Consider the following 24865-nt stretch of genomic DNA (forward strand, 5'->3'; position numbering starts at 1 on the left):
TGGGTAATAATGACAGGAATTGGGAGGAAGGCCTGAGGGGTAATGATGAAGGGGATTGGGAGGAAGGCCTGAGGGGTAATAATGAAGGGGACTGGGAGGGAGGCCTGAGGTGTAATGATGAAGGGAATTGGGAGGGAGGCCTGAGGGGTAATAGTGAAGGGGATTGGGAAGAAGCCCTGAGGGGTAATAATGAAGGGGATTGGAAAGAAGGCTTGAGGGGTAATGATGAGGGGGATTGGGAGGAAGGCCTGACGGTAATAATGACAGGAATTGGGAGGAAGGCCTGAGGGGTAATAATGAAGGGGACTGGGAGGGAGGCCTGAGGTGTAATGGGGTAATAATGAAGGGGATTGGGAGGGAGACCTGAGGGGTAATAGTGAGGTGGATTGGGTGGGAGGCCTGAAGGGTAATGATGAGGGGGATTGGGAAGAAGGCCTGATGGGTAATAATGACAGGAATTGGGAGGAAGGCCTGAGGGGTAATAATGAAGGGGATTGGGAGGGAGGTCTGAGGGGTAATAATGAAGGGGACTGGGAGGGAGGCCTGAGGGGTAATAGTGAGGGGGATTGGGTGGGAGGCCTGAGGGGTAATGATGAAGGGGACTGGGAAGAAGCCCTGAGGGGTAATAATGAAGAGGATTGGAAAGAAGGCTTGAGGGGTAATGATGACAGGAATTGGGAGGAAGGCCTGAGGGGTAATAATGACAGGAATTGGGAGGGAGGCCTGAGTAGTAATAATGAAGGGGATTGGGAGAAAGGCCTGAGGGGTAATGATGAGGGGGATTGGGAAGAAGGCCTGACGTGTAATAATGACAGGAATTGGGAGGAAGGCCTGAGGGGTAATAATGAAGGGTATTGGGAGGAAGGCCTGAGGGGTAATAATGAAGGGGTTTGGGAGGGAGGCCTGAGGGATAATAGTGAGGGGGATTGGGTGGGAGGCCTGAGGGGTAATGATGAAGGGGACTGGGAAGAAGCCCTGAGGGGTAATAATGAAGAGGATTGGAAAGAAGGCTTGAGGGGTAATGATGACAGGAATTGGGAGGAAGGCCTGAGGGGTAATAATGACAGGAATTGGGAGGGAGGCCTGAGTAGTAATAATGAAGGGGATTGGGAGAAAGGCCTGAGGGGTAATAGTGAGGGGGATTGGGAAGAAGGCCTGACGGGTAATAATGACAGGAATTGGGAGGGAGGCCTGAGTAGTAATAATGAAGGGGATTGGGAGGAAGGCTGAGGGGTAATAATGACAGGAATTGGGAGGGAGGCCTGAGTAGTAATAATGAAAGGGATTGGGAGGAAGGCCTGAGGGGTAATAGTGAGGGGCATTGGGGCCGTGTCCTGAGGGTACATTATGATGGGGATTGAGAGGGAAACCTGAGAGAAATAATGATGGGGATTGGGAGTGCAGTCTCAGGGGTAATAAGGCAGTAGCAGAGTAGCTGCGAATCTTTTAGTTACTCAGGGTTATGCAGACCACAGGAAAAATAACATCTGTTTGACAAGAGAAAAGGGGAAGGAGCCTCAGAAGTGGGCTTCCCCCTACTACCCACTGGGGCACCTGAACCTCGGAGGGGGCGCCCGGGCTGGTAGGAGGCGGCGCCATCGCTCGGTGTGTCCTGGACATTCTGGGCCCAGACGCAGGCCATGGCGGGACTGCTCTCTGAGTGAGGCTTGGCCCTGTCCTCCTCTGGCCCCGTCGGGAGCTCTCAGGAGAGCGGCACGGGATGCACCAGGGGGGCCGAAGCTCTTGCCCATCACGGTGGGCCAGTGGTGTCTGACGAGCCTCCCTGAGGACAGCCTGTCAGCTGAACCCGCTGCTGTCCGCGCCTGGCAAGGTCAGGCTGGAGTCACAGGGTTTCATTCCTTTTAGGAACAGACTCAAGAACCACCCCACATGCACAAACACCCTCCAGCATCTTCCCTGAGCGCCGCGGGGCCTGAGCCGGGCAGCTGCCCAAAGTGAAGCTGGACGGCCAGGAGCCCCATGGCAGGTGATGCTTCACACAAGCGTTCCCACGGCTGAGGGTGGACGCCCAGACCTCACTCTCTTGCACAGACACAATCTGGGCAGGAACCCTGTAGGGAAGCCATGACAGTGCCACTTCACAGATGGGTAAAGAAAGACCACATCAGGGAAGGGCTGCTGAGGTGGAGGGGCCTTTGACGGCGGGCGAGGGAGAGAAGCACAGGGTCCTGGGGCCCCGCCGCCTCCCAGCCACATCCTATCTTCCCTCCGTGAGGTCATGGGTCCGAGCCCGTATCAGTCCCGGCCGCGGGGCTCTGTGTGGGTTATTTTGGGGGTGGCTTTCTCTCTTTGATATGGTTGTGCCGATGACACCTACGATTTCCTACAATGTCTTCTCTCTGCTGATAATTTCCATCTTCTTATTCAGCTTTTCCACCGACACAGAGGTTTTTTTTTCTTTACAGAAGTATTTTGAACTGCAGGTAACATGTGACCCTCACGGATCGTCAGGAACCTGAAAGAGGAACCTTTGCTCTGCTTCACGTCAGATGTCCTTGCAACAGGATGTGGTGAGCTGTTATACCACAATTTAATAAGAAGGGTTTTTTCCCTTATATTTAATTTTTCTCTAAAATGCTCCTAAGGTGGAAACTCTTGTTTTTTTCCTAAAACTCATGTGGCAGTTTGAATTGTTGTTTCAATCTGGGGTATGTACGCAGGGTGTATGTGTATATCTGATACACACACACAAATCCACCTCTATATATAAATCTGGAATTGAGAGAAAAGGAAGTTAGCATTTTTTTAAAATACCCAAACTAACATGTACAAAGTACAAGCATAGCTTTTTACCTGTACTTGCATGACATTGGTAAATATCCTTCCTGACACTATAGAAAGATGTCTCTGCTATTCATAAATGAGCATGTAAATTAATAAGGTGAAATGTCCTTTTTAAAGTAAAGTATTTGTACTTTCATATCTGAGTTTCTTCTTTTGACCCCCACTTTGAGAACAGTTGACGTCAGAGCTTCATGTTGTAGTGAAACATCCACGGTTTGTCTCTTAGGTTTCACGCATGGGTTTTGTGTGACTATCTTGAGAACAGTGCAAACCTAAAAGGACCTGTGAGTCCAAACAGTTTTTATGTATTTCTCCCCTCTCAACGCCTAACCTTTAAGCAAAGTGCTCCCACGTTTCTGAATGCTTGGTTTCTGAATGCTTGGAACTAAGGATCTCAAGACAAATGGTAAGGAACGAACAAACCACGTATTTACCCAACGCCTACGCGGCCCTCAGTGTTAATTTCTAAGCCCCTGCATGTACCTCATTCTTGATTCTGCGACAACCCCTCGAGAAAGTCAAGGCAGGCAGTGTGACAATGGGGGCTTGGCCGGTGGGAACGGGGCCACTGCCCTTGAGCGACAGGGCAGAAGCTGAGACCGGGACTTGGGGCCGCCCTCCTCCCCACCTGCACACACCGCGGGTCCGGGAGCTTCCCGGCTGCTCCCTCCCGGCTCCACGGGCAGATAGATCCACAGGGCCGGCGTGAACTGCTCCTTCCAATGCTTACTGGGGCAGTCAGAGAGGCGCAGGGGCAAGGTGGACGGGCACGGGGTCTCTCGATGATCCCGGCAGCCCAGGCCTCGGGACCCGCGCCTGCTTGTCCCCTCCTCCCGGGTCTGCCCCCCACCCCCAGGTCCCTTCTGTCCCGGCCCTCACGTCCTCCGCCGCGAGGCCGCTCAGAACACAGACGCGAGGGGAGGCGAGGGCACAGTCACTGCTTTCCTTTTCTGGGCACATTTCTCTTTCAACGAAACATCAACACGCCCGCCACCCACCACACACACCCAGTGCTGTGCTTGAGCTAAAAAGACCTTTCCTTTCAGTCATTTTTCCTGTATAGCTTTTACGTGCTTCAGAAACTTTTCTTCCCAAGGAGGACAAGTTGCAGGCGACCGAGGACTTCTTCCCCCGCCCTGGAGGAGCCACGCGCCGGCAGCGCGGCCCCGGCTCTAAAGCCGCGGCAGAGGAGCTGCGCGGTACCGACCTGCTGGCGCAGGCACCGGCGCCAGGAGGGGGCACGCTGGCCGCCGTGTCGGGAGCGCCACCCAACGCCGCGGCAGCGCCTGCTCGTCTCACGAGCGGCCTGGGGGCGCGCCGAGAGCTGCCCCGCGCTGACGGGCCTGGCGAGCTGCTCACTCCTCTCTTCTCACCATCCTGCCCGACTTGACTTGGTTTTCAGATGTGACACCCGAGCAGCGGCGGCCCGCCGTCAAAGCGCGCCCCCGGCTCGCGGGGGCGCCTGCCCCTCCCGGCCCCGAGGCGGGTCCTCACAGCCAGCGCCACGGCCTTATCCGTCCCAAGGCTTTATCAGCAACCGTCCCACTTCCCCTACTCTAAGTGAAGCAGCGATATATATGCCCCTGCGTTCGACTCTAAATAATCGGGACCTGGAACACAGTGATAATAATATCACTTTGCTCTGCGAGAGGAAAGAATGGCTACGGCGGAAAACCCGGGGTCCTGACACCCCAGGAGATACAGGACAGCACGTGGTCAGAGTCAAAATAGAAAGCAATCCAAACGGAGCGACAGAAGCCACAGGAGGGCTTCAAGGCGGAGCTGCTTTTAAAGACGGCCTGGCCCGGTCTCCCCGGGCGGCACCTGGGCCCCGGCTCCTCCGGCGCCGGTGGGCGACCGCGAAGCCAAGCAGCCTTGACGTTTGCAACTTCTCTCAGGCCGAAGCTCTTGCCACGTGCACGGTGTATGGTTCAAACCATCACTCAGAGACGCGTGAGCAGCCTGTGACCTTCCTGTAGAAAACCTGATACAAGGCCTTCGCCCTGAACACGCTGTGGGGAAAGTGCTGGACAAGGGCCACCCGGGGCCTGTCCTCAATCTGCCTCCGAAGCCCCCGTGAGACTGTCCTGCCCCTGTGGGGCCTGGAGGTTTTCTCTGTGAAAACAGGGGGCTTGACGAAGGCCCCTTCCTGCCCCAAGAATCAGGGAACTCCTCAGTCATGTCAGAGGAGAAATAGATTCCTCCTGGGTTAGAGTTCTATGTGCTGGGAAAGGCACAGCCCCCGCATCCTCCCAGCTCTGGGGGGCAGCTACTACTCTGATCCTTATTTTGGATGGGACCAGAGAGGGCAGGAGACGCACCAGTGCTCACACAGCGGGGACGGCAGGGGCCTCCCTGGGGGGCAGCCCGGGCAGAGGGGCTGGCGACAGGGCAACCCCTCGGTCTGCCTCGACGTGGCAGGATGGCCGCCGAGAAGGCTCCATCAGCAGGCTCGCCGTCCTGCATCAGGAAGGGGAAGAGAAGTGCTCTAGCACCTTCTGGTGAACTTTCAGTTTACCGACTGTCGGAAAAAGAGAAAACGACTGGGTGTGTGAGTGGCAGCCGCCCTGGTCTGAAGTTAATGCAAAGTCTGGGTTCAACCACAAGACACAAAGCGGGATGAGGGACAGGGCCACCTCAACTCTTTCAGTTTCCTTACTTCTGACAACGTGTGTGTGGATCCCTTTACTATCAGAACCAGTATCTGTGCAGGTTTTTCAGGTTAATGAGAACAGCAGCCATGTCCTTTCGTTGGTCACAGAGAACCGGCAGTGTTGCTAGTCTCGCATCGGACGCAGCTGTGAGTGGCGACCGGGAAATGCAACGGGAAAGCTGCCCGTGCCTGGCCCCAGGCTGGGCGCGGGCGGCGGGCTCTGTCCCTTTCCCTTGTCGGGACCCCAGCAGAGACGTGGCCCTGCCTGCCGGGCTTGGGGAAGGAAGGGCCAGGAGAAGCAGGTGCTAGAATGTTCCAGCTGGCCTTCACACAGACATCATCCTAGTTTCTCAGGCCTGGGCTTGGGATTAGAGAATAAGAAATCTAGTTCAGCAGTGTTAACCTAGCCACACTGTTTAATCCTCGCTTTAAAAAAAAAAGGTTAATTAACTCGGATAAGGACCATAGTTTACAAATAATACATTTGTGTGAATTCAAAAAGACCCATATTTGTTGATATAGCTTATCACATTAGCCAAATTCCATGATTACATACTTAACTACATACAACACACTTTAAAGCAACACTTTAAAGCATCTTTCTCTTTTTCAGTAGTTATGTGAGTTCCAATAAGGAAATGAATTGTACTATGAATTTTTTTTTTTTTTTTGTGGTACGCGGGGCTCTCACCCCTGCGGCCTCTCCCATGGCGGAGCACAGGCTCCGGACGCGCAGGCTCAGCGGCCACGGCTCACGGGCCCAGCCGCTCCGCGGCACGTGGGATCTTCCCGGACCGGGGCACGAACCCGCGTCCCCTGCATCGGCAGGCGGGCCCTCAAGGCCCAGCCGCTCCGCGGCACGTGGGATCTTCCCGGACCGGGGCACGAACCCGCGTCCCCTGCATCGGCAGGCGGACCCTCAACCACTGCGCCACCAGGGAAGCCCTGTACTACGAATTTTTAAAAACTAACAGTATTTATCTACTGCTACTTAGTAAACTAGCCAGCCCAGCAGGGATACTGTCATTTTTTCCATTTCTGGCTTTACAACGTTCTGCGATGCTGCTTTTTTACGGAGAGAACTATTTCTTTAAAGCATCAATGTCCTTTAAACAAGAGCAATATAGGGGACAAAGAAGGTCTTGGCGATTCCACTGCGGGCCCCGTAGAGCTCTGTCCCCATCCCCGTTCCAGCACACCACCACATGCTGCATGAGGTACCACGATTCTTTCCATCAAAGCTCACCATCAAATTAAACACTCTACATAAATAAATGCACGGCACAAAAGCAACTGTTACTTGCCCACTCCATTTTCCCCTGAGGGACAGAAAAATGCGTATTCTTCCAGAGGACAAGTCATCAAAAACATGTTTATTTTTAAGGGAAAGCCAAGATCGCGTTTTGAAGAGCAAAACAAAACAGGAAGGACATTCCTTCCCGCTCCTATAACTAAAGGATAATTTAAAAAAGTATCTGCTAACTTTCCCAGAAAATACACCTTTGGCTAAAGTTAGTATCGTAACCTAAGAGGATGATAAATTTAGGTAGACAGAAGTAAAGATGTCTCAGGCCAAATCTCTTCTTAAAGAACTAACTTCTAGGAAGTCTCCAGATGCCATTTGCTGTGCTAAGCCTGCAAATCTAATGATTCCTGGATAAGGAAGCCCTTTGATGGTGGCCGAGAATCCTAATGGATGTAAGGATTGTCACTGCTGTGACTTTGTCACCGCTGGGACACATGTGCCCCCAGGTGATGGACACACACCATCCCCGTCTGCACTGTGCATTTACACTCAGTTCTCACTTAGGGTAGCAAAGTGGACGTGAGCTGAGCCGAGATTCAACACGATTAAACCTGCAATTCAGAGATCAGGGCACAGCCAGGGAAGCATGTGCTCCGGTGCCACTGGTGGCGGGGGCGGGGGGGTCAGCTCAGGTGCAGGAAACGTGAGGCGGTGGCTCCCGTGTGGGTGTTCAGTTTCTTGAGAAGAGGCGGCCTCCTGGCAAGTCCGCCTCCCCACAGGTGGGCCCGGGTCGGTTGTCTCCCAGGTCCAGTGGCCTCTGTGTCCACAGTGTGGCCGCATCTGGTCCACCGGCAGCCCCTGCGCACCCCCCTCGGGAGGTGCCACCTCCATGAGGCTCGGGGCTGAAAACGGTGATTCTGCCACGAGCGCCTCAGCTGCTGTGATTCTGAAAACGCGGAGCTGCAACATCACTACAGCCCTTTTCTGCTTTCCTGGTGGTTTTGGTTTTTGTGTTTTTTCCAGAGATGCTTTGTGAAGCGGTGGAAAAATAAAACAGTTTCTCAAGTTTCATTAAAAAGTAAGTTCTCGTGTTACCTCGGGTGTCCTGGACCTATTTCAGCCTTCACTTATTTTTATCTTTTTAATCATAATAAGCCACTGCCACGGGGCCTGCTATTTTTGGAAGGAGAGAATGGGACAGCGGAGGGACTGGATGACAACAAGTCTCGGTTTTAATAAGATATGACCCTCCCAGCTGGATGCGGGCTTGGCTCTGAGGGACTCCATTGTCAGGCGGAGCTGCCAGCCATTAAAACAGAATAATTGTCCTACCTCCGTGGCTGCTTCCTTATTTAGCCTGAATACGCCCAATAATGCAAACGCCCCCCACGTGGAAACTCCAGGGCCCGTGGGGAGGGGGCGGCCACCTGACGGGGAGGGTCCCCTGGCTCGTCCCCCGGGCCTCCCACTGGTGTGTGCCAGTGAATGCTTTCCATGTGACCGGGGCCATTATTTTATCCGTGCCAAACTCACTCTGCTCTACTCGCTGGGGTCATTAAATCACCAACAAGCATTTTTCCAGGGCCTGCTTTGTGCCGCTAGAAAACACACTGCCCCAGTGATGAAATTCCTCTTCCAACAATTAACACAGTTGGATAAATAACAAGTTTAAAAGCCCTCTTTAATTAAAAAAGAAAATAGAATAAATGGACGTGGACAAGGAGCCACCGTGGGTTGGCAGGTTTGCCCCCTGTCACCCGGCTATGGGAACACAGGTTCTGCTCTAGTGGCAGGCACGTGACGTCAGGGCACCCTAAGGCCCAAGACGCACACCACGTGGCTGGTCTTACTTTGTGGGGCGTCAGAAGGGACAGTGAGGTCAAACATCCCCACTCCGAGTCTGGGGCACTTGGGCCCACCTGGGACCCGAACCCCAACCTGGCGCCAGTTTTGGTCAGAAGATGCTGCTCATGAAGGAAGCACAGGAAGACCCTGGGTTTGCAGGAAAAGAAACCACACCTCAAAGCCTCAAAGCTAAATGTGACCTTGAACTAAACCCTCACCTCACCCGAGCATCATCAGTAGTTTTGTTAGGTGTGATCGTGTAAAATAATGCCCGTTTAAAAGGACGCCTGGGGGCTTCCCTGGTGGCGCAGTGGTTAAGAATCTGCCTGCCGATGCAGGGGACACGGGTTCGCGCCCCGGTCCGGGAAGATCCCACGTGCCGCGGAGCGGCTGGGCCCGTGAGCCATGGCCGCCGGGCCTGCGCGTCCGGAGCCTGTGCTCCGCAACGGGAGGGGCCACAGCAGAGGGAGGCCCGCGTACCACAAAAAAAAAAAAAAAAAAAAAAGGACGCCTGTAGGGCTTTCCTGGTGGCGCAGTGGTTAAGAATCTGCCTGCTAATGCAGGGGACACGGGTCCGAGCCCCGGTCTGGGAAGATCCCACACGCCGCGGAGCAACTAAGCCCGTGCAACACAACTACTGAGCCTGCACGCCCCAACTACTGAGCCTGCGTGCCACAACTACTGAAGCCCGCACGCCTAGAGCCCGTGCTCTGCAACGAGAAGCCACCGCAATGAGAAGCCCGCGCACCACTACGAAGAGCAGCCCCCGCTTGCCACAACTAGAGAAAGCCCGCGCACAGCAACGAAGACCCAGCGCAGCCAAAACAAGTGAAAAAAAAGAAAAGGATGCCTGTGTCTGAGGGACACAGGGTGAAAGATGTGAGTCGGGGACTGATTTTTAAACATCTCGGCACGAGGTGGCAGATGCAGTGACAGTGCCATACTACGCCCCGCCCCCGGCCTTGAATTGGGGTGAGGGGCTGGCGGACCCTTTGTGCTGTCCATTCTGCCCCAGCGGACATTTGGAATTTTCATAATTCAGCAACAGCACCACGATCAGAGAGAAGCTGGGGGTGGGCTGGCTCAGCACCCACGGTCCCGCGGCGACGGGGGACACGAGGGCCCCGCGCTCTGCCCGGCCATCACCCGCCCCGCCCCCCCCGCCCCCGGCCATGCCCCGCTGCCCAGGCCGGGTCCTCGTGCCGCCCGGGGCCGCCGTGCCGCCTGAGCTGGGAGGATGCCAATGCTTAGGCCCACCCAGACCCACTGAACATTCTAACTAGATCCCCAGCGACTGGATTTGAGCCCACAAGAGTTTGGGGGGCCGTTGGGCTAGTTGGGGGATGGACAGGGGGCAGACGGGAAACCTTCGGTACCACAGAAGAGATTTACCTTAAAGAGAACTCTCCAGAGCTGCTCCGTAAAGGCCACGCCTACACCCCTGTGGACAGAAAGGCACACTTTTCTCACCTTCAAAATATTCTAAACTGTCCTTCAGATCGTTGAGAAGAGATGCTGAGCCACAGGCCCCGGGCAGCCCAGGGAGGGCGCGGCTGCGCTCGGCCACCGGGAGCAGCCAGGCTCCTCCGCGGCGTTGAGAAAAGAACTAAAGTAACACGCAGAGACTTTCACTTTTATCGGTATAGTTTGCAAGCGACACCGCTTTTAAAGTAGTATTTTAAATTATTATTGGTGCAACTCCCCGTTTCCTAGACTGAATTCCTGCGAGACCACCTCCACTTAGGGTGCACAGGCCGCGGGGGGAGGGGAGAGGGCCGCGATCCGACGACCGGGCCGCACTGTTTCCTGCGGGGTCGCGCGAGCGCACCATCCGCCGCCGTCCTCCCCGCATGCGCGGGGTCTCCGGCCCTGCAGGGCCGCGCGTCCGGCGGGGCTCCGGCTCTGCGAGCGCTGGGGCGGCAAGGCCTCGGCTGTGGTCCCCCGTCCCTGCCCAGGGCAGCGCTCGCCCTCCGCGCCTGCGGAGGACAGTCCGGGCGTGGGTGTTGCCCGGGCCCGGCATCGTCGGGGCAGCTCTGGAAGGACAACTAAGACCTTCGGGGCCCGGTTGCTCAGGGCGAGGCCGGCAGCGGGGGTGCGGCGTGGACACCTCGGCTGTTCACAGGGCGGCGCCTCCAGTTCAATTTCAGCACAAGGTCCAAACCATGGCCTCGGGAGCCCTGCGCCCCCCGCGCGCCGTCGGGGGGTGCACGTCCCTGGGACTCAGGCACGGCCGCCACACGGCAGCAGGGCCCCGGCCTTCTCCTGAGCTCCACCGTCTGGCCCGAATCTTGCCGAGCCCCGCGCGGGTCCTGAACATGGCGTCCGCCCGCTCGCACGGGTCGCCTGTGCACCAAGCACCACTGCCGGCCAAGCGCCCAGCGCCCCACCCGCGGCCGGCGCGAGTGGGCGCAGGATGGACGTCACGGAGGGTGCGCAGGGCCCGTGCCTGCAGCCCACCTGCCCCCCGGGCAGCCCCCTCCTCGGCCGCGCCCCTGCCCCAGCCCCCAGCCCGTGCCGACCGCTCCCCTGAGACCAGACGCCAGCCCACTCCTGCCGCCGCCTCTGTGCGGCCAGTCTGCCCCTCCCCACGGCCCCGAGCCCGCCTTGAGGGTCACACGGTACCTCTGAGTGCTGACAAAAGCAACCCAGAGCAGAACCTGTTTGCTCACTCGGTGAAGATCTGAACAGAAAACCCACAGACACCGTGAAGAAAGTGTGGAATACCAAGCTGGCAAGTGACTCAAAACTCCTAATTTGGAAAACAGGCCGATTAGAGAGGGAGGCAAGGAATCAGAAAATTCGGGCAAATGAGACAGGTCCCATAATCTTCAGGACATACTGACTTTGGAGTAGGAAAAAGGCAAAAACCAAGACTGCATTTTTGTATTGATTATCCAATTATGAACCTTTATAGAAGCTATTCCAACACTGCACATAATGAGTAATTCATCAAAGTATATTAGGTGCCATGGAAGTTGCCTTCAGTATAAGGGGCCATTAAGTTTCTTGTAATTGCACATTACTGGAGCTTTCGTTAGCTCTAAATCAAATCAACAGGACCGGCATGCACGCACTCTAATCGACTTTATGTAATGACGCCGTGCCCCTGGTGGTTACCAAAACGAGCAGCCCTGCAGAGGTACCCTGCCCCAAGTCCACTTCTCAGCCTGAGGAATGGCACAGCTGTTTCTAACGATACTTGCAAGAACAAGCAGGAGAGTCACCTGCGTCTCCCTCCTGAACCCGGAAAGGACGCACAGGCCTGTGGACCGGGACCACCGGGGGGTGGGGGGCACCAGGGGCACATCCCCATGGGAAGGGTCTTACAGGCTGGTTTCTGGAGGAAGTTCTATCAATCGACCGCTCCCGAACTCGACAGATGTGGAACCCAGGGCTGGAAATGTGTCCTTTTGTATAAAATGTGCAGATGTGGGACGCTGCATTTCCCACGTGAAACAGAGATGCCAGTCGAGGTAGAGAAGACAGCCTCTGAGGCTTAGCTCCTATCTCTACTCCTCTGAAAAGTCCTTCCTGAAATGATCTCCAAGTCCCTCAAACCTAGAAGCAAGCACGCTGGAATCACCAGCCTCCATAATTTACTTCGCAGCTCATCGGGTACTGTCTGGAGCCCTGCTTTGTCATCTTGAATTGTTGTTTATATTTTAAGTACTGTTTAGCTGTTTAACCTGCTCTCCCCGACCCCACTCTAACTTCCCAGGGGTCAGGAATCTGATCCAATCACGTGTCTCGACAGCCCTGCGACGCCAGAGCAGAGCAAGCAATCTGCAAATACTGGTTGGGTTCTGTCGTCTTTTTTTTTTTTTTTTTTGCGGTACGCGGGCCTCTCCCGTTGCGGAGCACAGGCTCCGGACGCGCAGGCTCAGCGGCCATGGCTCACGGGCCCAGCCACTCCGCGGCATGTGGGATCTTCCCGGACTGGGGCACGAACCCACGTCCCCCGCGTCGGCAGTCGGACTCTCAACCACTGCGCCACCAGGGAAGCCCAAGGGTTCTGTCGCCTTTGAAGGTTGAATTAATCCCTTCCAGGAGCCTCACCAAGGCTGAGTCTGGCAAGGTCTGCCCTGCAGGCCTCAGAGCACTTGTTGCCCAGCTGTGAAGTTACAACCACAGTAACCTGCACGTCATCTTCCTGTCCTTGGGGCGGAGCTGTGTGTTTGGAAATTTAGCGTTAATTCCTCCTCTGTTTATCTAAATTTGATTTCTGAAGAAGCCTTGAAATATGTCCTTAAAAAAAAAAAGAAAGAAAGAAAACAGTACGTAGAGAACAAACTACGTAGAACATCAGTTCACAGTAAGTGTTAACTCAGACTGAAGATCACTGAGGCCTTATGGTGGCACCTTGAGGGGTCATGTCTACGTCTTGAGCCGTGCTGGACTTTCACGTGGGATTCAGAGTGAGCTTAAGGATAAATCAGGGGCCCATTTCCGTCACAGGGCATGAAGAGATCCGAGATAAAGTGACAGGAGTCTCAGGCCAGGAGCTGAGGCTCTGAGCTCCGCGCCGTCCCTGCTGGCCACTGTCCCCTGCTCCACGAGCTGTCGGACAAGCTTCCTACGCAAGAGCACAGGCAAGACGTTTTATCAAAACACTCTGTGTATTTAGCAAGCCCTGGTCCAGCGGAGATCACTGATGCAAGCAAAGGGATGAAAACGCCTTAAAAAATCCCACAAGTGTCTGTAAAATTCCCGTGGTGAGCAGGACATGTTTCTAGATCCAGGGGGTCCTCTAACCAGCCAGGGACAGTGAAGGGCTCCGTGAGGAATGTCATCCAGCATTTTTAAGTCTCCTCCTCATCTCCCTACCACTTAGTAAGTTCTGGACGCCGCTTGCGGAGCGAGGCTCGCGCCCCGTGGCCCAGCTCCTGCCCGCTGTGTCGCCGTGTCCCGGCGGGGCAGGTAGGAGCCAGGGGGTCTGGGTGACCCCAATGCCGGCTCTGAACACTTAGCGGCGGTGGCGATCGGCCAGCTCCAGCCGACTGTGGTGGCCGGTGGATGTCGGCCTGTTTATGAGTCAGAGGTCGTGAGCCGACCTGGCCTTGAAAGCAGAGAGAAACAGGACGCCATGCAGAAGAGGGTACGGCAGGTGAGGGCAGGGGTGCGATGCTGGGGAGAGGTTGCCCGCGAGCCCAGGTCAAAGCCCATCCGCAGGGAGCCCACCCAGCTCGTCACATTCATCCATGGCGGAGTTTCCATCCGCATGTCTCCCTGCAGCTCTGTGATTCCGCAGCGTCACGGCCGGAACCTGCTCGCAGGATGGAAAGCTGGCGCGTGATCCAGTGGAAACCACCGTTTCCAGCGAGGGAAGGACGCTGTCACAAGAACATCGCAGGTTACAGCTGGGGGCGGCGGCTGCTCTGCGTTACGCGGCCTGGACAGTGGACGAGCTCTGAAGGACGATGGCCTGTGCTCCCAGCGCTGCTTTCTGTCCAGCACGAAGGCCGAGTTAACAGACGGACTCTGACAACAGGATCTGAGCTCTTTCCTCAAACTGAAGCGCATTAAAACCTCCTGCACAGCACCCCGCCTCCGACGCGGACCAGCCGCCCGGCCGCGGCTTTTCCAGGGCGGCTGCAGCGCCCCTGCCGGCCGGCGCAGAGCAAACACCCAGGTGGCGCCCCGCGCGGCCGCCTCGCTCCGGCCGCGTCCGCGCGGCGTCTTCTGCTCCGACCGCCTGCCAGGGGGAAATCACTGCGCTGCGAGCCTGCGAATCCCAGAAACAGTCTTAAATCCACAAAAATAGCTGAACTTCGCTTCTCCTGAGCCGCCCGGTTCCATTCTGATTTTTATTACAGTGTCAACAAGAGTTTAATTTGTTTTAGTTTAGGTTCTTAAATCTGAGTGATATAGGGTAGTTTACAGCTTGCTGGCAACAGCTACTGTGGAAAAAGAAGGAAAGTGCATATAAAGGCGATTCTAAGTTTGACGCTGTGAAAGCAACGGGCCGTGCCAACAGCAGCAGGCGGCAGGCCTTCCCCTCCGGACAGCGGCCCCGACACGTGGCCACGGTCCGTGTCCCTCCCTGACCAATCTCGCCCAGGGACAGTAATTCAGAGGAAATGCCCCAAAGTCTCATTTCGCTTCCTAAACACTCGAGGATGCCAGCGGTCTTACCTGGGCTCCTCCCTAAAAACCGATTCCAGAGAAAACCCTTGAGGGGGAAGGAGGGTGCTCTCCCCGCCCCTCACCGGGTGACTTTCTCATCCCCTAGACTTTGGTCCCCGGGCTGAGGAGACGCCGCAAGTGTCTGCACAGGACGCTCCGACCTCAAACGCAGTCAGAGGCGAGACCTCAGCTCCTGAGGCCTCTGCTGGGGCCCAGCTCCCATCTCTGCTGAAACTCGCTGCAGAGACTCGAGACCAGCCGGCCAGCCAACCCGCCTTACGGAGAAGGGACGGGGCAGGCCTTACAACGGGGCTGCCCCGGAGCCCCAACCCTCGGGCCAGCGGTTCACAGCCGAGGGCCCCGCGTCGGCTGCAGACGCGCCCCGGCGGCATCTCCCCCTCTTCCCTCCTGCCAGGCCTCTGACGAGCCTGGGGGAATCACAGACGTTTCTAGCTGTCGCCCAGGGCTCTTCCAGGCACCCTTCCTGCTTATCTGAAATAACAGCAGCTGCGGGGCCTGATAGGGCCGAGTTGGGGCAGCCTTCATCTTGTGGGGAGGGAGGGCAGGCTGGGGCCGATAAAGCCCCCCAGGCCCCGGCTGAGGACCGCGTCCAGCACTGTCTACCCCTGCTTCGGAACAAAAGAAAACTGGCCGCCGGGCTCTGGGAGCGATAAGCATCCGCGTCCTTGGGGAGGGAGGGCGGGCCCGGCCCGCCAGCTTGGCTTATTGTCCCAGGACCAGGCCGCGGTTAGTCGTGTCCCCCGGGCCTGATAAGGGCGGATGTTTTAAAACGGGGAATAGACTTTCTTTGTTCTTTACTGTGTGGAAGAGTCCACATTATAATCTGGAAGGAAGGAAGAACGCTGTGTCAAAATTCAAACTGAAAAAGGTAAAGGGACTCACGATTCTGTGGGCCCAGCCTACGTGAAGAACCCACGTCACCCACGGTCGCCAAACGTCCGGGGTTGGTCCTGCATGAGGCCCACGTTTTGATAAAGAGAATCCTTAATTTAACTAAACAGTTAAGTAACGGAGAAGCACACACATTTTTATTCCACGAGAGAAGCTCTGCCATCAGCATTATGTTCGTGTCATATAAAAACAGAATTAGAATTTTCTCCCAACACTCCTGAGAGAGGGCTGCGCGTGTCCCACACACAGAGGGAGACGTGCACGACGCACACAAGCCTTCGCTTCAGGAGCACTTTTCTCCTTCTGTGTTTTAGCAAAACTGTACTTAATGAACCTGCATAAGAGATCAGACCTAGAAACATCCCCAAGCCAGCCTGCTTGCTGCTTCTGGAGAGTTGCCTTTCTGGACGCCTTCATACAAATGGAAACCATAATACATGGTCTTTTGTGTCTGGCTTTTTGACTCAGTGTAATGTTTTCAAGGTTCATCCATGTCCTAGCATGACTCAGTACTTCATTCCTCCTTCTGGCTGATTAATACTCCATTGTATGGCTATATCACACTTTTTCTATCTATTCCCTAGTTGCTGGACATTTAGGTGGTTTCAAATGTTTGGATATTATACATGATGCTGCTAAGAACATTTGTGTGCAAGTCTTTGTGTGCACATGCATATGTGTTCATTTATCTCGCGTAGATGCCTAAGCACAGCCTTGTTGGGTCTTAGGGCAAATGTTATGTTCAACTTTTAAGACACTGCCAAAGTGGCTGCACTGTTTTGTATCCCCACCAGTAATGTGTGAGGGTTCCAATTTCTCCACATCCTCTCCAACATTTGCTATTGTCTCTGTTATTTTTTACAGCCACTCTAATAGGTATGAAATGGTATCTCATTGGCATTCCCTATGACTAATGATGTTGAGTATATTTTCATGTATTTATTAGCCATTCATAAACCTTTTTTGGAGAAATGTCTATTTAAATCTTTTACCCAGTTTTTGACTAGGCTTTTTGTCTTATTACTGAGATATGTGTTCTTTGCATTTTCTAAACATAAGCCCTTTATCATACGTTCATCTCATATGTTGCTTGTCTCTTTTTGGACATGCTGCATGGCTTGTGGGATCTTAGTTCCCTGACCAGGGGTAGAACCCAGGCGCTGGCAGTGAAAGCGCTGAATCCTAACTACTGGACTGCCAGGGAATTCCCTTGTCTTTCTTTTTCTTAATGGTATCTCTCGAAGCACAGAAATTTTGAATTTTGATGAGGTCTAATTTATCCATTTTTAAATGTTATGGACTGTGTTCTTGGTGTCATATCTAAAAAAATCTTCGCCTAATCCAAGGTCTCAAAGATTTTCTCATATGTTATCTCCTAAAAGTTTTATTGTTTTAGCTCTTACATTTAAGTCCATGATCAATTTTGAGTTAACTTTTTTGTGTAAGGTGAGAGGTAAGGGTCTAAGTTTACTTCTTCCAGTGTATCATTTAAATGCTTTTTTGGTCTTGTTTTGTTTTGTTTACTACATATATTCTTCACATTTTCTTAGTGGTTCCTCTAGAGATTACAATATACTTAATATCTATTTCAGATTAATACTTATTTCTAATAATATATAGAAACTCTGTTCCAATATAGCTTCCTTCCCTACTCCTTCCTTTCTACTATCATTGTCACACAAATGACATTTTTATATAAGCCCATCAGCACAGTTTTGTAATTACTGTCTCATGTATTTTCTTTTAAATAAGTTAGGAGAAGAAAAGTTTTCTTAGAATGCTTATGTTGTTTTTTAAATTATGTAATTATTTTTACCAGTGCTTTTTACTTCTTCACGTGGATCTGAGTTACTGTCAACCTGAAGGACTCCCTTTGGTACTTTCTGTAGGCCAGGTCTGATGGCAATACATTCTCTTATGGCATCTTTGCTTATTTCTCCTCTATTTTTAAGGCTAGTTTTGCTAGATAGAAACTTCTTGGTCACCCGTCTTTTTCTTTGAGCACTTTCGAGGATGCAGTCCCACTGCTTTCCAGCTTCCATGATTGCTAATGAGAAGTCAGCTGTTGATCTTTTTGAAGATTCCACATACTGTACCTGATGACTTGGTTTTTTCTTGTGGCTTTTAGAATTGTCTCTTTTTCTTTGACCTTTGACGGTTTGGCTATGATGTGAATCTCTGAATTTATCCTACTTGGAATTTGTTGACCTTTTGGGATGTCTACAATGTCTTTCTTCCAATCTGGGAAGATTTTGACCATTATTTCTTCAAATACTTTTTCTACCCCTTTCTTCTCTCTTTCTGGATTCTCATTATGCACACATTTGTATGCTTGATGGTGTTTCACTTCTTCAATTTTCTTTAATCTTTTTACTTTCTATCCCTCAGACTGGATAACCTATTGACTTTTCTTCAAGTCTGTTGATTCTTTTATTCTGTCACCTCCAAAATGTTGTTCAGCCCTTCTAATGATTTTTCATTTTAGTTATTGTACGTTTCAAGTCTAGAATTTCTACTTGGCTCTTTTAGAAAATGTATCTCCATTTGGTCAGACATGGTTGTCCCACTTTGCTTTAATTCTCTAAACACAGTTCCCTTTAGTTCCTTGAGCATCTCTATGGTGGCTGATTTACTTTGCTACAAAGTCCAATACCTGAGCCCTCTCAGGGACATTGTCCACTGCAGGCGGGTTGCTTCTTCCCCTGTGTATGGGACACATTTTCATGTTTCTTTGCATGTCTCATAACTTTTTGGTTGAAAACTGGACATTAGAGATAGTACACTGTAGCAACTCTGGAATCAGCTCCCTCCTGCACCTCCCCCATCCAGGATTTGTTGTTATTGCTGGATTCTTTTTTTCCCTTAGTTGTTGCTTATTTGATTAGTGACTTTCCTGGACTAATTCCATAGATTCTGTATCTCTGCAGTGTGTAGCTGCTAAGTTCTCTGTCCCACTTTTTCAAAAACAGTCTTGCTTTCATTTTTAAGCCTGGCTTCCTAGTGGTCACCCTCAGGTTAGCATCCTTCAAGGATCAGTCAGGTTTCTTTGAATGCCTTGAACCATTAGGCCTCCCCGTTTTGTCGAGGAGGTATGTGTGCAAAGGCCGCCTCTGACATGCCCTCAGTTCACAGTCAGCCTGGGCTTCACGCCTGCTCGTACAGTCGCGAGGTGAAGGAGCCACAGGTGAGCGGCTGGGCCCTCTCCTTGCCCAGGTCTTCGGAGCGTGCACACACCCACATGCATGTGTGCGGTCTTCCTGAGTGTGCACATATCCATGTGCACGTGTGCAGTCTTCCAGACCCCCAGGAGCATGTCAGGGCCTTTCAGAATCCCCTGTGGTCACCTAGTTAGGCCAGGCTCCTTTGCCCTAATTGAGATCACAGCTTTGGGCAGCTCCAGTAAGCACGATCCCAGCCAGCTGCTATTTTTTACGCTGCCCTGGGAACGAGGCTTTTCCAGGGAGCTTCACGACCAGTCAAAGGACTGACCGCTGTGGGGATGGGGTCTTTTAACAGAGCCCCAAAGAGGCCAATCTCCTTCACTGTCAGTGAAGCTGCTGGGTTTTCACGGCTACACTCCATGGAGCTGGGGAGGGGGGACGTGTGAGTAGCCCCAAATTACAACACCACAGATCCCACGTTCGTTACCAAGGTCCAGTTTCCCTTGAGTAAACGCTTTTTCGTTTTTTCTGCCTCTGGTTAATGTTCAGACTCTGGGATAATTGATTTGAAAGTTTCGTCACTGTTTTTACTGCTTTTTAGGTGGTGCTCTCTCACTGAGGTCCTCTCTCCACCATTTTGGAAGTCCTGCCTGCCTTCCAGTCCTTCTTGGGTCATCAAAAGTGCCTCAGTTAATAACCGGAGATTCTCTGATGAAGAAAAAAATATACCACACTTCTCTTTGGCTTGCAAGGCCAATTCATATTTGAAAGCTAGACTTCTGAGCAGGAGTCTTTGCTCACTGCATCTCTAGTGGGTTAAAAAAAAAAAAAAAGCTCAATGACACAGCTCAACCTTGAGAGTGGAGAGACAGTATTGAAATCAGGGCTGGCGGATCAAGGTGGTGTCCCTGGTCCCGTCACGCACCAGCTGTGTCCTAAGCAGGTCGAGTGACATTCCTCTCTAGGCTCCAGCGTCCGCCTTTGTCAGCTGGGGCTGCATCGGCAGTTTTGCACACTCACAGGGCTGTTGCGAGGCTGAACATGTCAACAGAGACTGTACGTAAAATCACTCTGGAAAGAGCCAAAGGCCACACACAGGTACTATTTTCGCCATTTGGGTTTTCTGTGTGCTGGCAGTGATGTGTCACGTTGGACTGGGAACAGCCTTCTCAGCTCTGACGGGAAGACGGTTACTCCAATACCAATTATCCACGTTCTTCTCGGCCTGGACGTGATGGACGGCTGCGCCAGGCACTCTCTGTCCCTCAGGAACCCACATGAAGCGGGCACTCTTGTATCGGGGTCACTTAGAAGTGCCACGCCACTGACCCTGTGCGTGGCACTCTGGGCCAGGGCCGCCACGTGCCTGGCTGCTCTCGTGAAAACACAGGCGTCCAGCAGAGGGGGAGTCGGAGCCCTCTGTGGCCCTGGTCACCACTCTCCCCAAAGAGACGCCGAGCCCTGATGGTCCATCATCACCTGGGCTTTTGAATGTGGCTACTGTGCTTCTGGACACCTTTCCTTCTGGCTTCATGCTCTGGTGAACACAGTACAGCCGTGTGCTATGTGCTGGCTCGCAGACCTGAGAGGATCTGTCAGGTGTGCTTGTTCTTCGGCGAGAGAGCGCTTTGAAATGTATGGCCTCAGAGAGAGAAAACACAGAGACCAGGCCAAGGTTGTGCAACCTGGTCTGAAACGGAGACGAAGCTGATTAAATCCCCCTGGAAAGACGCTCGCCTCTGCAGAAGTGTTGCCACACTGGAACACTGCAGCACAGTCCTGACGCCCGCACTTGCCAACACTCTCCCACCCTCACGGTCTGCCCGAGACCGGAGACGACGCACCACAAGGCGCCCGAGTGGCCTGCACGCAGCCGGGTCCGAGCACCAGCTTCCGTCGCCGGTGTTTCCGGCACCAAGTAGACCTAAGTGGTTCTAGCTCCACAAGACCTTTCTAGCTCTTCCCTCCGCTTTCTCCCCTGTTTCTTTCCCTCAAATTAAGAACGTCAAACAGCTCTCCCATCTACAGAAGGAAATCAACTAAGACCTAGGATTAAGGGAGAAGGTGAAATATTAGCTGAAAGCAAACCACCCAATTCCCCTCCAAGTGCACAGAAAATAACTGGGCTGGAGAAGTCTTGATTAGAAAGTCAAAGCAGTCACGCTTCTAGCTAGCGTCTGCGTCCTGCAACTGAGAGGCGCCCCGAACCTCGGACACCTAAGCTGCAGTGTCATACGAGCTGCAGGAGACTCTCAAACGTCCCAGCCTAGCAAGCTGTGTCCCCGGGGCCAAACGCAGTGCCCTATTTATAGAGGCCCTTACTCAGCAGACACCTCAGAGCAGTCCCTGCCTTCCCCTCCTCCTCAGCGAGAGGCAGATCCTAACGGCCGCTGCCCTGCCGCGCGGGAAGCACACGCCTCCCAGGGCGCAGCAGACGCGCAGTGCTCGGGCGCCGCCCGTGGCGGGTGGACAGTGGTCGGCCGCTCCCGCCACTCACTGGTTGTCGCTCGGGTCCACCTGGTCAGGGACGAGGAGGAGACTTGCGCCCAAGCCTGCACACCGGCCTGAGCCACCTGGAGGCACAGCAGCCCTGGAAGCTCAGCCCCGAGTCCCCGTGCACACGGACTCTGGCGCCCGGGAGGCACGCACCGCGGGGTGGGCAGAGCGGAAGTGAGCGGGCGGGGGCTCCGCTCCTCCGGGTGGCGGCTTCAGCCCGGCCCCGGTGGACTCCACCTCGGGAGATAAAGGCTGCAGGTCACCGCGCCGCCAGCATCCGCCGCCTCCGGTGGCGCCCCCAGGGCCCGGGCCTTAAGGACTGACGCTCAGGAACCGCGTGCACGGCTGAGTGCGTCCTCCCGCCCACCGGGGGGCAGCCCACGTCTGCAATGTTAACAAGCCCGTGCGTTTGACCTACAAGGCAGGCTCTTTCCATCACCACTAGGAGCGGGGAAGGCCTCAGAGCCGGGCCCTGGGCCAGGTTAGTAAAACTTTCCATGAGGAAAGCCCCGTGTTCTCCCCAGAGCAGCCCAGGCTCAGGAAGGAAGGGGGTACGCGGGGGACGCGCAGCCAGACGCGGGGCAGACACGGTCCTGGCCGCTTGCTCCACCTGCTTTGCTCTAATGACATCTAGACTTGCGGAAACCCGAGAGCCCCTGCAGGGGGCTGAAAGGGCCGACTGTGGCCCAGGCCGCAGGGCGGGCGGGCGGGCGGGGGACGACGCGGAGGGGCTGCTACGGTGGCAGACAAACCGACACCCCGGGAGCCGTCGCTTGGGTCGCAAAGGGAGATCCTCATGTCAGCAAAACAGGGCCCCGTCACGTTAACGCTGGCTGGATAAACTCTGCGGGCTTCAGGGACGTTCACAATGACTTTCCAGCAGATGTACGCAAACGGCACACAGACTACCGTGCGCGTGTGTGTGTGAGCCGCCCGCATTTACACGTGTGTCGGCCAAGGACAACCCATCACCCGGAGAGGGGCGCTGCCGTCTGGTCGTGTAGCTCAGCTCTGCGAGGGGCACGTCCCAAAAGTCATAGCAGGGAAATGGCTCACGTGTGGCTTTTATGACACATTTAATCTACATTCAAAATAAGTGAGGCCCATAAAGCTAATTTTTAAAAGAAAAGGCACCCCGTGGTACTGCCATGATTGAGAAGTCCGAATGGAGAGCCTAAATTTCACCAATGTTGTTGAACGGAAGAATAAATGATAATTGGAACTATTTACGGGCCAGACACTTCTGAAACAAAACCGAAGAGTAGAAACAACTAAAAAAACCAGAAAGCCTATCAACAAGTTGGGGTTCATGTGAGGCGAGTCCTCGTGCACTTGAATTGTTCCTCGAGGTAAATGGAGACTTGGGGCGTGCGTTAACCCTCCACACCTGGGGAGTCGCTCCGCAGACTAAGCCGGCGGCTTCCCGCGTAGGGCACGCCTCCTTCGCGATCTCTAAATGATCCATTTACGGGCCCCAAATGCCCCAGGCTCTCTGGAGCTGGACATAATGTCCTATTATTGCCTTTCTCATTCTATGTTCCTGGAAAACAAAAAACCCAAATAAGAAACCAGAACACACATGAAATAAGCTCTCACTGCTCACAGACCCGGCGCCATTAGCATCGCAAACAAGCCCGAGGAACCCCAGTCACCCCCTGACTCAGAGTGGTTGCACCCACGAAGCGAGCAGAGTCACTGCAGCCTCGGCTCCTATCAGCCTCGGAGAGCCCTGCGGGCGGGAGTGGTGAGGGGCGAGGCCAGGCGGGATGTTACCTAACCTGTCACCCTGGGGTCGGGACGTGCAATGGCTCTACGCGCCTGCAAGTGACATGGGGCTGAGTTGGCTGTGCGAGCCGTGGCACACGGCTGGTCCCTCCTGCCCCGGGGGAACGGCGCCACGGCTCTCGGGGCAAAGCCCAGGCGACAGCAGGTCGTACCCGCCAGCGCCCCCCGCAACCAGCAACCCCGTCCTGCTGAGACAAGGCCTGGGGAGGGGCCGCCCTGCACAGCCTGAACCGCCCCCCTCTCTCCTCCCCCTGCGCCCCCCTCCTGGTCCTTGTTCCCCGGTCCCTGTCGTCAGCCACCCCGACTGCTCGCCTCTCCCTGGGTGTAAATGACAACGACGAAGCCTTTGCCTTTTAACGTCGAGGTCACTTAAAATCGGCCTCTAGTTTTCTGATTTAGTTTTTCGCCCTCGTCTCCATTTTCTCTTCTCTGCACCTTCCTGGGCTGGGCTGCCAATTAAAACCCAGGCATACAAGGAAAGCCACGTGTGCCTTCGAGTGAGGCCGATGACGCCCTCCCCGGGCCCCCTTCCAAACCTTTCACAGGGGCCTCTTTTCTAAATCAGGGATCGGCCCCGGCGACCGGCTCCGCCTCTCACCCAGGCCTCGGGGGCCGCGCTCTGTACACCCCCCTCAAGGCGCGCCGTCCTCCACCCCAGAACAAGCGGGAGTGTGGACATCGTCTCTCTTAACAAACTAACTCTCGAACCCCTCGACCACAAACGTTTAACGGTGGGACCGGCCAAGGATCAGGTCACTGGTGCCAACGCAAGGCGTCCAAGCTGTACAGGAACCTCGGGGGCCCACACCCACCCCCCGACACCGGCGTACCCCTCCCACCGTCCCCGTCAGGAGCGGCCAGTAGGTACCCGCCCCAGAGCCCCTCAGCACCTGGGCCAGGGAGGCTGGGGAGTCAGGTCCCCACGCCCACGATGTGGGCCTTTATTCTGCACTAGGTGGCCTGGCGAGGACTCACGAGGGACTGGCCTGCGTCTGTGTCACAGCTCCCGTGGGCACGCGAGGCTCCCAGGCGGAGGAACCAAGGTGAGCACGGAGACGCGGCCTCAAGGCCCCTCCAAGAGCCCCCCGACACGCAGCTGACAGATCCGGCCCCCCCACCACGAGGACAGACGTGCTTTCTGCTGCTTCCACTACAAGACTTCCAGCAAGAGCTGGGCCCCTTCTGTACGCTAACTGCCTGTGGACGCAGGGAGTCTTCAGCCGCTCAGACAGAGCAACAAACACTCGAGCTGCTTTCCTGAGCGGGGACGGACGCCTGACCGGAAGGTGTGTGGTTCCAACTCCAGGAGAGAAGCCCCATAGTCTTAGTTTTCGGTGCCCACTTCCAGGGCGGTTCCTCCAGCCTGTGTGCTCAGACCGACCCCGCGGGCCCGAGAGCCCCACCGCAGGGAAGCCGGGCTCGTGCGAGGCCGCCTCCCAGCCATGCGGCGTGTGCACCCGAGGCCTCCCTCCACCTCGGGGGTCTCCCTCTGGGAAAGACCGCTCAGGGGGGACGCTGGGCGCAGCGTCCACGCAGGGGATGTCCACCCACAGGGACGTGTCGGGGCCACTCTGCACGGGGCCGGGGCAGCGTTTACGCTTTGCCGCTCAGGGCTCCACCCTGGCGTGGCTTTAACTGGGGGCGAGCAGGGTGGCACGGAAACACCACGCATGGGGGTGGCGTGAAGATACACGCGCATTCACGGACACGCGTTCACCGCTTTCTGGGGAAGCCTCACACCGTGACCCCAATCCTGACCGAGGAAACCGACGTCGCTTTGCTCTCGTGGCCAAAACCGGAAGGCTGCGTTGACAGCTGGCCCAGGTGACGGACACTGAG

At 54.7% G+C, this 24865-nt stretch overlaps 1 protein-coding gene across 1 annotated transcript in view; it reads right to left on the bottom strand.

Annotated features, from left to right (window-relative positions):
- Positions 1–1554: 1554 nt before the first annotated feature.
- LOC102988344 (nuclear factor of activated T cells 1) overlaps positions 1555–24865 on the bottom strand; it is a gene marked incomplete at its 3' end in the record, with an annotated part of 53169 nt that continues 29858 nt past the window's right edge. Inside the window, exons 7-8 of the mRNA XM_055083017.1 lie at positions 2720–2733; positions 1555–1699 (exon numbers count right to left, since the gene is read on the bottom strand). Of these exons, the coding sequence (XP_054938992.1) occupies positions 1555–1699; positions 2720–2733 (159 nt within the window). The remainder of the gene's footprint in view (positions 1700–2719; positions 2734–24865) is intronic.

This window comes from Physeter macrocephalus, unplaced genomic scaffold, assembly GCF_002837175.3.
Source record: "Physeter macrocephalus isolate SW-GA unplaced genomic scaffold, ASM283717v5 random_480, whole genome shotgun sequence".
Lineage (NCBI taxonomy): Eukaryota > Metazoa > Chordata > Mammalia > Artiodactyla > Physeteridae > Physeter > Physeter macrocephalus.